The sequence below is a fragment of the Scyliorhinus torazame genome, chromosome 5 (assembly GCF_047496885.1).
Source record: "Scyliorhinus torazame isolate Kashiwa2021f chromosome 5, sScyTor2.1, whole genome shotgun sequence".
NCBI lineage: Eukaryota > Metazoa > Chordata > Chondrichthyes > Carcharhiniformes > Scyliorhinidae > Scyliorhinus > Scyliorhinus torazame.
The window spans coordinates 292351833-292367496 of record NC_092711.1 but is presented as its reverse complement, the minus strand read 5'-3'; the positions used below and the strand labels follow the sequence as shown (position 1 = coordinate 292367496).

The 15664-nt window shown below is 51.2% G+C and overlaps 1 protein-coding gene across 7 annotated transcripts in view; it reads right to left on the bottom strand.

Annotated features, from left to right (window-relative positions):
• The window catches only part of atrx (ATRX chromatin remodeler), a 285402-nt gene that overhangs the window by 18971 nt on the left and 250767 nt on the right, over positions 1–15664 (bottom strand). For all 7 annotated transcript variants that reach the window (XM_072505740.1, XM_072505742.1, XM_072505738.1 and 4 more), the window contains 2 exons: positions 15483–15632; positions 8780–8905 (listed from right to left, as the gene is read on the bottom strand). In XM_072505740.1, coding sequence (XP_072361841.1) covers positions 8780–8905; positions 15483–15632 — 276 coding nt within the window. The remainder of the gene's footprint in view (positions 1–8779; positions 8906–15482; positions 15633–15664) is intronic.

Below are 15664 nucleotides of genomic sequence, written 5' to 3'. Positions count from 1 at the left end.
GTGGTGTCCTGGGTAGTGGTTTCGTGGCTCGGCTGTGACGGGGGCCTGTGGCTGCCCCTCTCGTCACTGGGTGACACACGCCTGCGTCGCCGCACCCGCATGAGACGGGGGCGTGGTCTCCCTGTTGCTCCAGGTCTCTCCATCTCCCGTGGTCTCTGCGGGGCATCATGTGGGCGTAGCGTGCCAGACGGTCCGGGTCTCTCCGTCTCCCGTGGTCTCCGGGGGGCATCATGTGGGCGTAGCGTGCCAGAGGGCCCGGGTCTCTCCGTCTCCCGTGGTCTCCGGGGGGCATCATGCGGGCGTAGCGTGCCAGAGGGCCCGGATCTCTCAGTCTCCCGTGGTCTCCGAGGGGCATCATGCGGGCAGTCTGCATCTGCGGGGATGGGTGCCTCGCCGTTTGCTCCTGCGGTACACAATGAAGCATGCATGGTTAGACACGCAGGCAGTGATCAGGTGATATGGGGGAGGGGGGATATGGGGGAGGGGGGATAAGGGGACGGGCTGTCGGTGGCTCACTTGCTGGTGGGCCCCCGACCTCTGCAACGGCAACCGCCAGGTCCTCCGGTCCGCCAGCCAGTTCCAGGGCCCTTTCCTCACGTTTGGTCAGTGGCCTCTCACCAGCTGGGCCTCCTCCAGTCCTCACATGCTTCCTGGTATTGTGTGCGCGCTTCTCCTGTGGGGGGTGGTGGCAGGGGTAAAAGGCAAGTGTTAGACAGGTATATGAATGCACGCCATCGGTTGCGCGTGTATTGCAGAGGTTAAGGTTAGGGCTGGGACTTCCGGGTGCGGCTATGCAGAGCTAAGTCGCATATTCGGTAGCTCCCGCTTGGAACGGACTTTTGGGCTCTTTTACAGGGCCCCCACGGCATTTGTTTGACATTTCCCGGTGTGGCAAGAAGACTGCAGCATTCCCCTGACAGTGTCCCCCAGGAATGTTGTGTCTTTTGGCTACCAGACCCGGCAGAAACAGTAAAGGATTTGGCTTTGGCTGCAGGTTTAGACAAAAGCTTCTTCCAGCATGCAGGCGGGGGAAGGGCAAGCTTAAAGCTGCAATCTGACTTGACTCTATCAAAGGTGAATTCTAGCAGCAGAGGGAACAACTGTGAAAAGATCTACCAAGGCCATTGAAGAAGCAGGGACGAGGCTTCCGGTGGCGGCCATGGAGGAGTAGGTCGCGCATTCGGCAGCTCCCGTCTGGAACTGATTCTCAGGCCTTTTTCAGGAGTTTCCATAGACTTTTTAAACGGACCAGAAATGGAACGGCCAAAGGAGCGGCACTGGAGCAACGGGAGAAGCGAGGGAAAGAAAACAAAATGGCGGCGGCCAGGGACAAAAGGGAGCTGCAGGAGTTCATAAAGCTCTGCTTCGAGGAGCAGCGCGAGGAGATGCGCAAGGAGATGTTGGCGCCTATGCTTTCGGCAACTGAAGGACTCGGGATCACCCAGAAGGTCCATGAAACTAAGATCCAGGAGGTACAGAAAAGAGTCAGTCAGAACGAGGACGAGCTTGTGGGCCTGGCGGTGAGAGTGGAGCAGAACGAGGCACTACACAAGGTGGGCGGGAAGACTCGAAGACCTGGAGAACAGGTCGAGGAGAAAGAATCTGCGAATCCTGGGTCTCCCTGAGGGAGTGGAGGGGGCTGATGCCGGGGCATACGCGAGCACGATGCTCGAGGCGATGATGGGCACGAAGGCCCCTTCGAGGCCGCTGGAGTTGAACGGGCACATCGGGTGCTGGCGAAGAAGCCCCAGGCAAATGAGCCGCCAAGGGCAATGGTGGTGAGGTTCCACCGGTTCACGGACAGAGAGTGGGTCCTGAGATCGGCCAAGAAGGAGCGGAGCAGTAAGTGGGACAATGCAGAGATCCGAATATACCTGGACTGGAGCACGGAGGTTGCAAAGCGGATTTCAACCGGGCCAAAGCGGCATTGTACCGGAAATAAGTGAAATTCGGAATGCTGCAGCCAGCGCGACTGTGGGTCACATACAAGGGCCAACACTATTACTTCGAAACGCCCGAAGAGGCGTGGACCTTTGTACAAGCCGAAAAGTTGGACTCTAATTGAGGGTTTGTGAGGGTAGGGGGGATGTTTGAGGTTTGATGTGTGATGGTTGTTGTATATAGGGGGTCAATCACGCGCAGGAAATGTTACATGGGCTTGGGGAGAGAGACAAGGCCGCGACAGGAGCTGCGCCAGAGAGGGCGGAGCGGGCTTTGGAAAGCGCGGGGTGTTTTCCTGCACGCGGGAAGAAAGGCGGGAAGGGGAACGAAGGAATGCATATGGATTGCAAGACTCCCACGCGGCGAGGTCAATGGGACAGCGGGGGAAGCCGGGGTCAGCAGGCGTCAGCTGACTTACGGGAGTGACATGGGGGGGGGAGCAAAAAAGCTAGACAGGGGTCTAGCAGGGGAAGGGGAGGGGGGTAAGGTGGGGGGGAGAAAAGGGTTGCTGCTGCACTGGCCGAAAGGGAATGGGACACAGAAGAGGTGGTCGGGACGGGGATCCCCCCTCTGGGGGACTGGAGGGTGAGGGACGCGTGGACACGGGACTGGCCCAGAAAAGGAGATGGCTAGTTGGCGGGCGTCGGGGGGTGAGAGCCCCTCCAATCCGGCTGATAACATAGAATGTGAGGGGCCTGAATAGGCCGGTGAAGAGGGCTCGAGTGTTCGCGCACTTAAAGGGACTGAAGGTGGACGTGGCCATGCTCCAAGAAACACACCTGAAGGTGGCGGACCAGGTCAGGCTAAGAAAGGGATGGGTAGGACAGGTATTCCACTCGGGACTGGACGCGAAGAATAGAGGGGTGGCAATATTGGTGGGAAAGCGGGTGTCATTTGAGGCCAAGACTATTGTAGCGGACAATGGTGGGCGATATGTAATGGTGAGCAGTAGGCTGCAAGGGATGTGGGTGGTGTTGGTAAACGTATACGCCCCGAACTGGGATGATGCAGGATTCATGAAGCGCATGTTGGGGCGCATTCCGGACCTGGAGATAGGAGGCCTGATAATGGGAGGGGACTTCAATACAGTGTTGGATCCAGCACGAGACCGCTCCAAATCAAGGACTGGAAAGAGGCCGGCGGCGGCCAAGGTACTTAGGGGGTTTATGGATCAGATGGGGGGGGGGGGGGGAAAGAGGACCCATGGCGGTTTGCAAGGCCGCAGGCCAGGGAATTTTCTTTCTTCTCCCATGTACACAAAGCCTACTCCCGGATTGATTTCTTTGTTCTGGGTAGGGCGCTCATCCCGAGGGTGGAGGGGACGGAGTATTCGGCTATAGCCGTTTCGGACCATGCCCCACACTGGGTGGAACTGGAGCTGGGAGAGGAGAGGGACCAACGCCCGTTGTGGCGGCTGGATGCTGGCGGACGAGGTGATGTGTGGGAAGGTGAGGGGGTGTATCAAAAGGTACTTGGAGGCCAACGACAACGGGGAGGTGCGGGTGGGGGTGGTATGGGAGGCGTTGAAGGCGGTGATCAGGGGAGAGCTAATTTTCATTAGGGCTCATAGGGAGAAGACAGAGGGTATGGAAAGGGAGAGGTTAGTGGGGGAGATTTTGAGAGTGGACAGGAGATACGCAGAGGCCCCGGAGGAAAGATTACTTGGGGAAAGACGACGGCTCCAGACGGAGTTTGACCTGTTGGCCACAGGGAAGGCGGAGGCACAGTGGAGGAAAGCGCAGGGGGCGACCCACGAGTATGGGGAAAAGGCTAGTCGGATGCTGGCACACCAGCTCCGTAAGAGGATGGCAGAGAGGGAAATAGGGGGAGTCAAAGATGGAAGGGGAGCCACGGTTCGGAGTGCAACGAAAATAAACGAGGTATTCAAGGCCTTTTATGAAGAGCTGTACAGATCCCAGCCCCTAGTAGGGGAAGAGGGGATGAGACGATTCCTAGATCAGCTGAGATTCCCGAGGGTGGAGGAGCAAGAGGTGGTTGGTTTGGGGGCACCAATTGGGTTGGAGGAGCTGAGCAAGGGTTTGGGGAGCATGCAGGCGGGGAAGGCCCCGGGACCGGACGGATTCCCGGTGGAGTTCTACAGGAAGTACGCAGACCTGTTGGCCACGCTACTGGTGAGGACCTTTAATGAGGCAAGAGAAGAGGGGACCCTGCCCCCGACAATGTCGGAAGTGACAATTTCTTTGATCCTAAAGCGGGACAAGGACCCACTGCAATGTGGATCGTACAGGCCGATCTCGCTCCTCAATGTGGATGCAAAGTTGCTGGCAAAAGTGCTGGCCACGAGGATCAAGGACTGTGTCCCGGGGGTAATCCACGAGGACCAGACGGGATTTGTAAAGGGCAGGCAACTAAACACCAATGTGCGGCGGCTCTTAAACGTGATAATGATGCCATCGGAGGAGGGAGAGGCGGAGATGGTGGCAGCTATGGACGCGGAGAAGGCCTTTGACCGAGTAGAGTGGGAGTACCTCTGGGAGGTGCTGCGCAGGTTTGGGTTCGGGGTAGGGTTTATCAATTGGGTTAAGCTCCTTTACAGAGCCCCGATGGCAAGTGTAGTGACGAACCGGCGGAGGTCGGAGTATTTTCGACTGTATCGAGGGACGAGGCAGGGGTGCCCCCTGTCCCCCCTGTTGTTCGCATTGGCGATCGAACCATTGGCCATGTCATTGAGGGAGTCTAATAAATGAAAGGGGGTGGTCCGAGGGGGAGAAGAGCATCGGGTGTCGCTATATGCGGATGACCTGTTGCTGTACGTGGTGGATCCAATGGAGGGGATGGTGGAGGTCATGCAGACGCTAAGGGAGTTTGGGGAGTTTTCGGGCTATAAGCTCAATGTAGGGAAGAGTGAGCTCTTTGTATTACAGGCGGGGGACCAAGAAAGAGGGATAGGGGACCTACCGCTGAGGAGGGCGGAGGGGAGCCTTCGGTATCTGGGGATCCAGATAGCCAGTAGTTGGGGGACCCGACATAAACTGAATCTGACGAGGTTGGTGGAGCAAATGGAGGAGGATTTCAAAAGATGGGACATGTTACCGCTCTCGCTGGCGGGTAGAGTGCAGTTGGTCAAAATGGTGGTCCTTCCGAGGTTTCTGTTTGTGTTTCAGTGCCTTCCCATCGTGATCACGAAGGCCTTTTTTAAGAGAGTAGGCAGGAGTATTATGGGGTTTGTGTGGGCGAATAAGACCCTGAGAGTAAGGAGAGTGTTCCTGGAACGCAGTAGGGACCGAGGAGGGTTGGCGCTGCCAAACCTGGGGAGCTACTACTGGGCAGCAAATGTGGCGATGATCCGCAAGTGGGTTATGGAGGGAGAGGGGGCGGCATGGAAGAGGATGGAGATGGCGTCCTGTAAAGGAACGAGCTCGTTGGTCTAGGGGTAAGATTCTCGCTTTGGGGTTTGTACTGCACGGAAAATGTGAGAGGTCCCGGGTTCAAATCCTGGACGAGCCCTTTGATGTTAAAGAACTTCACAGGGCAGCACGGTGCGCAGTGAGTTAGCCCTGCTGCCTCACAGTGCCGAGGTCCCAGGTTCGATCCCGGCTCTGGGTCACTGTCTGTATGGAGTTTACACATTCTCCCTGTGTCTGTGTGGGTTTCGCCCCACAACCTAAAGATGTGCAGATCTTTGCACATCTTTCATGCAAAGATGTGCAGAGCAGATGGATTGGCCAAGCTAAATTGCCCCTTAATTGGATAAAATTAATTGGGTACTCTAAATTTATTTTAGATTGTCTGGAGACTTGGGCGGAGAGATGGCAGATGGAGTTTAACCTGGACAAATGTGAGGTAATGCATTTTGGAAGGGCTAATGCAGGTAGGGAATATACAGTGAATGGTAGAACCCTCAAGAGTATTGAAAGTCAAAGAGATCTAGGAGTACAGGTCCACAGATCACTGAAAGGGGCTACACAGGTGGAGAAGGTAGTCAAGAAGGCATACGGCATGCTTGCCTTCATTGGCCGGGGCATTGAGTATAAGAATTGGCAAGTCATGTTGCAGCTGTATAGAACCTTAGTTAGGCCACACTTGGAGTATAGTGTTCAATTCTTGTCGCCACACTACCAGAAGGATGTGGAGGCTTTAGAGAGGGTGCAGAAGAGATTTACCAGAATGTTGCCTGGTATGGAGGGCATAAGCTATGAGGAGCGATTGAATAAACTCGGTTTGTTCTCACTGGAACGAAGGAGGTTGAGGGGCGACCTGATAGAGGTATACAAAATTATGAGGGGCATAGACAGAGTGGATAGTCAGAGGCTTTTCCCCAGGGTAGAGGGGTCAATTACTAGGGGGCATAGGTTTAAGGTGAGAGGGGCAAAGTTTAGAGTAGATGTACGAGGCAAGTTTTTTACGCAGAGGGTAGTGGGTGCCTGGAACTCACTACCGGAGGAGGTAGTGGAGGCAGGGACGATAGGGACATTTAAGGGGCATCTTGACAAATATATGAATAGGATGGGAATAGAAGGATACGGACCCAGGAAGTGTAGAAGATTGTAGTTTAGTCGGGCAGTATGGTCGGCACGGGCTTGGAGGGCCGAAGGGCCTGTTCCTGTGCTGTACATTTCTTTGTTCTTTGTTTGTTGAGCCTGGGAGTGTTGGTGACGGCACCGCTGCCGCTCTCGTCGACAAAGTATACCACGAGCCCGGTGGTGGCCGCAACGCTAAGGATCTGGGGCCAGTGGAGACGGCACCGGGTTGCGATGGGAGCATCGGTGTGGTCCCCGATCAGGGGTAACCACCGGTTTGTCCCGGGGAAGATGGACGGGGGGTTCCAGAGCTGGCATCGGGCGGGGATTGGAAGAATGGGGGACCTGTTCGTCGACGGGACGTTTGCGAGCCTAGGGGCACTGGAGGAGAAGTTTGAGTTATCCCCGGGAAATGCCTTTAGATATATGCAGGTGAGGGCTTTGTGAGGCGACAGGTGAGGGAATTCCCGTTGCTCCCGACACAAGAAGTTCAAGATAGGGTGATCTCGGGTGTATGGGTCGGGGAGGGCAATGTGTCGGAAATACACCAGGAGTTGAAAGAAGAGGGGGAAGCGCTGGTAGAAGAGTTGAAGGGTAAATGGGAGGAGGAGCTGGGGGAGGAGATCGAGGAAGGTCTGTGGGCTGATGCCCTAGGTCGGGTTAATTCCTCCTCCTCGTGTGCCAGGCTCAGCCGGATACAATTTAAGGTGGTCCACAGAGCGCACTTGACGGGGGCGAGGTTGAGTAGGTTCTTTGGGGTAGAGGACAGATGTGGAAGGTGCTCAGGGAGCCCGGCGAACCATGTCCATATGTTTTGGTCATGCCCGGCACTGGAGGGGTTCTGGAGAGGAGTGGCGGGAGCAATATCTCAGGTGGTGAAAGTCCGGGTCAAGCCAAGCTGGGGGCTAGCAATATTTGGAGTAGTGGACGAACCGGGAGTGCAGGAGGCGAAAGAGGCCGGCATTCTGGCCTTTGCGTCCCTAGTAGCCCGGCGAAGGATCTTGCTAATGTGGAAGGAGGCGAAGCCCCCCAGCCTGGATAAATGATATGGCTGGGTTCATAAAGTTGGAGAAGGTCTGCGCAGGGGTTTTACAGGCGGTGACAACCGTTCCTCGACTATCTCGCGGAGCGTTAGAGGAAGGTCGGTCAGCAGCAGCAGCAATCTTTGGGGGGGGGGGGGGGGGGGGGAGACGACGACGGACTGCCCGGGAGGGTGGATGAGCAAGAGATAACATGAAGGGTTGGGGAAACTGGCACATACGGGTGAGGGCCAGTGTACAAAGCTGTGTAAATATATCATTTTGCCATGTATATATCTTGCTCTGCGCGATTTCTCGTTTTCTTTGTTACGGGGGGGGTTATTGTTTGTAAGGGAGAAAAATTGTGTTAAAAAGCTTTAATAAATATATATATATTTTTAAAAGGTTAGGGCTGGATTCACTTGGGGATTTGGGGTATATGGGGGAGGGGGCATATGGGGGAGGGGGGATATGGATATCGGGCGGGCTCACGCTGGCTGCCACGACGAGGTCATTCACCTTCACAGCGCTGACGGCCTCTGCCACCTCCCTCCACAGACGTCGGCTGTGGCGTGGGGTGACTCTGCGGCCGTGTCCGGGACAGGGCCTCCCTCTTCTGCTCCACTGCGTCCAGGAGCGCCTCGATGTCGTGGGACTGGAACCTCGGGGCTGAGCGGCGGCCGGGTCTTCCGGCAGGGTGGGGGGAGCAGCGCGTCTTTTGAGCCGTCACGCCCTGCATGACGCCGAACGATGTGAATGACGCCGCACGGCGTGAACCACGTGAGCCAGCGCGAATAGCGTCACGCCGCTGCTAGCCCATTCCGGGCCGGAGACTTAGCGACGTTTGGGGCGGCGCGATGCAGGTGGGATTCGTGCCGTTTTTGGCGCCGGTCGGCGGACATCGTGCCGATTGGGGAGAATTCCGTCCCTCATTTCTAATCGTCCCCGAGTAGAATCAAACACAGATGAACTGCCTGACAGCAACGGACTGTTTAGGCTGGGAAGTAGTACCAAGCATCTTATCAGATGCTATGTATGCTACATTTTAATATACGGAATACTATGAAAGTTAACAAATCAAAAAAATAACAATTTGAAAACAGCAAGGTCTCTAGTTTAGGCATTACCAACACTGTAAAATTTATGTACTTTACCATTTAAAACAATTGGAAACAAGACCCATTCCAATTAATATTGACAAATACGAAGCACATCTTTACGATATATTTTTGGATTATAACAGATTAAATTATTCTTGTGTTTTGAACGTTAAATTACCAATCAAATTATTATTAAGATATTGGGAGTACCAGTTTACAAGTAGATCAGATTACCCACCTCCAGCTGTTGATTACTCATAGCACTCAATGTAGCTATGTTGAAAGGAAAATGTGCAGCCTGCAAAGTGAAATTTGCAGCAGGGAAATTAATCCCAGTTGGGACATTAGTTCGCAAGGAGAGACCCTAGAAGGGAGTAAAAAGAAAGCCACATTTATCATTCTGAAACCCGCCAGTAGCATACACCATTAAAAAAAGGTTTATCTTAAATCAATTAATAATGCACAAACTCTGCTGTTCCTTATTCAGATTGCAATAAAGTGAAGTTTAAAAGAAAATTATGCATGAACATGGAATTTCCTTCACAGATTTCGGATTACAGAATACCAAATAAGGTGGAGGTAATGACGCAGTGGTATTGTCACTGGACTATTAATCTGGGGACCCAGGTTATCCAGTAATGAGTTTGAATCCCACCACGACAGATGGAGAAATCTGAATTCAACATTTAAAAAATCTGGAATAAGAGTCAGATGATCACCATAAAACCATTGTAGATTGTCATAAAAATTGGCCTGGTTCACCAACGTTTTTTAGTATGCCATCTTCACCTGGTCTGGCAATGTGTCGACTCTTACTGGTCTCTGAAATGGCCTAGCAAGATATTTAGTTCTAGGGCAATTAGGGATGACCAATCAATGCTAGCCCAGCCAGCAACACCACATCTCATGAAAGATTTTTATAAACTGCTGCATTTTAGTTACTTATCCTGAGAGGCTCAATGATTTCCATCAATTACTAGGTCCTCTTTGGACAAATTAGTTTCTGTTATGTGTTTTACCAGAAAACATGATCACGGCCTGATGGATTAGTATCTGGGTGTTATCAGCTCTTTGTAGCTATATAGGTCAAGAATTTCCTGTGAGGATGTTCATCAGCAAATGCTGCTGGAATTTATGCATGAAGTTTCCCACGTTGCTGCCAATGTTTTACACTCAAACGTCTTCTGCACTTACTGTGGCTACACTGGAATTTAAGAATCAAGAACCTGCACGACCAAGGTGGGCGTATACCCTCTCTAAACATCTGACAGGCGTTTTGTGCAACTTTCACATTTCTATGGCAGCACAGTGGCACAGTGGTTAGCACTGCGGCCTCACGGCGCCGAGGTCCCAGGTTCAATTCCAGCTCTGGGTCACTGTCCGTGTGGAGTTTGCACATTCTCCCGTGTTTGCATGGGTTTCACCCCCACAACACAAAAAAGATGTGCCGGATAGGTGGATTTGCCACACAAAATGCCCCTTAATTGGAAAAAAATGAATTGGGTATTCTAAATTTTTTTTTTTTTTTTTAAATTTAAATTCTTTTTAAATAAAAAAAAACTTTCTCATCTCTGAATTAGTGGTGGTAGAGCCTTCAAGTACTCACTCTTTGCTTTGGAATTCCCTCCTTAAACCTCAATTTTTCTCTCTAACTTTAAAATGTCTTCAAGATTGGGACAATATTCAGGCTTGGGCTGGTTAAGTGGCAAGTAACATTCGTGCCACACAAGTGCCAGGCACTGACCAACAAGAGAAACTAAACATCGTCCCTGACACTCTTACATTAGCATCCCTGAATCTCCCACTATCGATACCCTGGGGTGGGGGTTATCAGTGACCAGAAACTGAACTGGACCAACCATATAGATATACTGCAGCTACAAGAACAGGTCGGAGGCTGGGAACTTTGAGGAGAGTAACTCATCTTCTAAGTCCCCAAAGCTTGGCCACCATCTACAAGGCACAAGTCAGGTGTGTGATGGAATATTCCCAGCTCGCCTAGATGAGTGCAGCTCTAACAAAACTCAAGAAGCTCGACACCACGCGGCAATTGCATTATCAGATCATGCTCTGCGCTGGGTGGATATGATACTGGAGAAGGGGGTAGTACAGAGGCCAGGGTGGAAATTAGATGTGGGACTGTTGGGGGACCGAGGGTTCTGTGACAAAATTGAAAAAGTAATTGAGGAACATGTAGATTTCAATTGTACAGGTGAGGTGTCGAAGGCAGTTGTCTGGGAGGCTCTCAAGGCGGTGGTGAGGGGTGAGGTGGTCTCGTTTAAGGACAAGGTGGACAAAGAGGGGAGGTTGGAGCGGCAGAGGGTAATGGATGAGATGCTGAAGGTAGATAGGAGTTATGCAGAAGATGGGGACCCAACGAAGTTGGAAAAGAGGAAGGAACTACAGGCGCGCTTTGACCGACTATCTAACAGGAAGGCGGTGTGCCAACCGAGGCGAGCAAGGGGTGCAGTTTACGAGCATGGACAGAAGGCGGGGTATATGTTGGCGGGTCAGCTTCGGAAGGAGGCGGTGGCAAGGGAAATTGTTCAGATGAGGGACAGGGCAGAGAAGTTGGCCGTGGCTCCGGATCTGATTAGCAAGGTCTTTGAGGAATTCTATGAGAGGCTGTACAGATCAGAGCCACCTAGGGGAGACCGGGAGATGCAGGAATTTCTAGATGGTTTGGAGTAGCCGAGGTTAGGGGATGGGGACAGGGCTACATTAGAAGGAGCGATAGTGGAGCAGAAGATAAAAGATGCGATTGGGAGGATGCAGTCGAGAAAGGTGGCAGGACCGGATGGGTTTCCGGTGGAATATTATAAAAAATTCAAGGATAAGCTGGCACTCCTGATGGTGGGGATGTTTGAGGAGGCAATAGGGAAGGGGGTGTTACCACAAACTTTGGGGCAGGCATCGATTTACCTGTTGCTTCAAAAAGATAAGGATCCGACGGAGTGTGCAGGCATCGATTTACCTGTTGCTTCAAAAAGATAAGGATCCGACGGAGTGTGGGTTGTATAGGCACGTATCACTTTTAAACGTGGACGCAAAAGTATTGGTTAAGATACTGGCAGGTCGGCTGGAGGAGTGCCTCCCGAAGGTGATAGGTGAAGATCAGATGAGGTTTGTGAGAGGGAGGCAGCTCTTTTCGAACGTTAGAAGAGTATTGACGTGGTTACGGCACCGGCGGAGGGGAAGGAAACAGGTGGAAGATTTGCGGACTGGGTAAAGCTACTATACAAGGAGCCGAGGGAGAGTATCCGCAACAATTACCTTCAGCTCGAGATACTTTTCTCTCCACCGTGGGACTAGACAGGGATGTGCTTTGTCCCCCCTGCGATTGAACCATTGGCCATCCCGTTCGGGGGTATGGAAAGGGATAGTGCGGGGGGGATAGAGCACAGGGTGTCCTTATATGCCGATGACTTGTTATACATGTCGGAACGGAGTATGTTAATAGGAGGAATATTGGAACTGCCTTGGGTGTTTGGCTCTTTCTCGGGGTACAAATTAAATCTCGACAAGAGCGAGTATTTTGTGGTGTCTCGGCCGGGGGTAGGGGTTGGAGGGCAGACACTCACTTTTTGATACCTCGGTGTGCAGGTTGCTCGCGAGTGGGGGATGGGCTCCATAGGTACAACATTTCTAGTTTGGTGGGAGTGAAAGCTGATCTGGCAAGGTGGGATGGTCTCCCTCTGTCGCTGCCGGGTCAGGTACAGGCGGTTAAAATGAACGCGTTGCCGCGATTTCTGTTTATTTTCCAATGCCTGCCGATTTTCCTGTCAAAGGCATTTTTTAGAGAGATTGAAGGAATGATTACCTAGTTCATATGGGGAGGGAAGGTGGCCAGAGTGAGCAAGGTGCTGCTACAGAGGGTAAGGCAGGCAGGGAGTTTAGGTCTTCCGAACCTGATGTATTATTATTACTGGGCAGTGAATGCGGAGAAGGTGCGGAGCTGGGTCAGAGGGGCTGATTCCCTGTAGGGCAGAATGGAGGAGAATTTGTGCAGGGGTCAGGACTGAAGGCGCTAGCAACGGCGCCGCTCCAGATAGCCCCGGTGAAACACTCGGAGTCTGGTAATAATAGCCTCATTGAGAATTTGGAGGCAGTTTCGCCAACACCGGTTGCGGTCAGGCTCAAGGGAAATGCTGATTCAGGGGAACCACAGGTTTGAGCCAGGGAAGTGGGACGGAAATTTTTGGAAATGGGAGAAGGGGATTAAGACACTTAAAGATTTGTTTCTCAGGGGTTGGTTTGCAGGATTGAAGGAGCTGGAAGCGAAGTATGGGCTGGAGCAGGGGGGAATGTTTAGATACATGCAGGTTCGACATTTTGCCAGGAAGGAGATACAGAGCTTCCCGTGGAGCCGACCTCCACACTGCTGGAGGAGGTGCTGACGACAGGGGGACTAGAGAAAGGGGTAGTGTCGGTGGTTTACGGGGCTATTTTGGAAGAGAAGGCACCACTGGAAGGGATCAAAGCAAAGTGGGAGGGAGTTGGGAGAGGGTACGGAGGAGGGGTTCTGGTGTGAGGTGCTCCGGAGAGTGAACGCCTCCACCTCGTGCGTGAGGTTGGGGCTGTCTGACCTCATGAGGGCGATGATGAGCTGGCTCTTTGAGGGGGCAGAGGACATGTGTGAACGTTCCAAGGGGCAAATCACATTCATATGTTTTGGTCCTGTCCAAAGCTGGATTACTGAAAAGAGGTTTTTAGGGTAATCTCTAAAGTGGTGCACGTGAAACTGGACCCTGGCCCTCGGGAGGCCATACTCGGGGTGTCGGGTTGGAAACAGGTACAGAGGCAGATGTGGATCCTTCGTCTCGTTGATCACCCGAAGGCGGATCCTGCTGGGATAGAGAGCAACTTCTCCACCCTGTGCCCTGGCGTGGCGGGGGCACCTGTTGGAATTCTTGACTCTTGAGAAGGTCAAGTTTGAAGTGAGTGGAAGGATGGAGGGGTTCTACAATTCATGGGTGTTATTCATTATGCACTTTCAAGAATTGGATAACATCGAACATTAGTTTGGGGGTGGGGGAGGACTGTATGTGTTAATGATGACGATGGGCGATTCCTGATTCCCTTTTGTTATTTATGTTAACATGTGGGCAGTTGTTTGGGGGTTGCTGGGAGGATGGGATTGTTGTTGTTGATATGGGGATTGACATTATATTCGTTACTGCTTATTGTTGGTGGGTGCAAATTTGGGAGAAAATGTGAAAAAGAATAAAAATAGTTTAAAAAAAAGCTCGACACCATCCACGAGAAAGCAGCCGGTTTGATTGGCACCTCATCCACCACCTTCAACATTCACTTTCTCCACCACGAACGCACAGTGGTATCAATGTGTACCACCTACAAGAAGCACTGCAGGGACTCGCCAAGGCAACTTTCACAGAACCTTCAAACCAGCGACCACCACTGCTGAGAAGGACAAGGGCAGCAAATGCATTAGATGGGAACACCACCACTTGCAAGTACCCCTCCAAATCACACACCATCCTGACTTGGAACTACAATTCTGCCCCTTCAATGCCACTGGGTCAAAATTATCAAACTTCCCTTCCTAACAGCACATGGACTGCAGTGGTTCAAGGCAGCACACTACCACCTTTGCAAGGGCAATTAGGGATGGATAATATATGCTGTCCTAGCAAGCAATGCCCACAACCAGTGAAATACTTTAAACAACTTCCATCTATTTAATTATTTTGGAGTACCTGAATTATTTCCTTTTCTTGGTCATGGCCCCTCTTAAGTGGGTCTATCTACGGGATTTTTATTTGGATAGTTTCACATTACTTGTACTGTACAAATTCAAGAAGCTGTTTAACACCATTAGCAGAAGTTGAATTTATACTTGTTAATAAAATTGTCTCTTGCATATTTTTTCAATAATGTTCCCACAAGCCAAGCAAAAGCCAAGATCTTGACCATTTCAAAATAGTTACAATACTTGCATTGAAAATAAAATGTTATGGTGGCACGCGACACAGTGGTTAGCACTGGGCACTGAGGGCCCAGGTTCGAATCCCGGCCTTGGGTCACTGTCTGAGTGGAGTTTGCACATTCTCCCCGTGTCTGCATGGGTTTCATCCCCACAACCCAAAGATATGTCGGTAGGTGGACTGGCCACACTAAATTGCCCCTTAATTGAAAAGAAAATTGGGTACTCTAAATTTTAAAAAGAGAAAATTAAATGTTAGGGCAGCATGGGGGCTCAGTGGTTAGCACTGCTGCATCACGGCACCGAGGACCTGGGTTCTATCACGACCCCAGGTCACTGTCCATGTGGAGCTTGCACATTCTCCCAGTGTCTGTGTGGGTCTCACCCCCACAACCCAAAAATGTGTGCAGGGTAGATGCATTGGCCACGCTAAATTGACCCTCATTTAAATTTTTTTTTTTTTTTTTTTTTAGAGTATCCAATTAATTTTTTTCCAATTAAGGTGCAATTTAATGTGGCCAATCCACCTACCTTGCACATCTATGGGTTGTGGGGGCTAAACCCAAGCCAACATGGGGAGAATGTGCAAACTCCACATGGACAATGGCCCAGAGCCGGGATCGAACCTGGGACCTCAACGCCGAGACAGCAATGCTAACCACTGTGCCACCGTGCTGCCCTAAATTGCCCCTCATTTGGAAAAAAAGAATTGGATACTTAAATTTAAAAAAAGAAAATTAAATGTTAGTTTGATATATTACGTCTACAATAGCATAGTTACATTTGGCTATCTGATTTAAAATTATTTAGATGAATTGTGGCATGAGAAGCTAAATGGCTCTGTATATAATATTCATGCAATTTTTCTGTCCATTTTAGGGTGATTTATGTCAGCTTTTAAGTTGACCACAGAATTATATTAGGCCAGATACATAATTCTCTCTGGAAATTTAAATCTGTTTGATCTTACAGTTCAGCGAATCTACAAATTCCTTACCTTCTTTTCTGCTTCATACTCGGCCCAAGCTGATTTGCGGTCCTCCTCACTAAGCTCTTCCTCCTCCTTGTGGTCCAAAAGAGAGTCATGCTCATGGTAACCTACAATGAAATCTTTCTGGTTTTGAAGTATCTCTGCTAAAATGTGATCCTATTAAAAAAATACAAACATTATTGTTAACG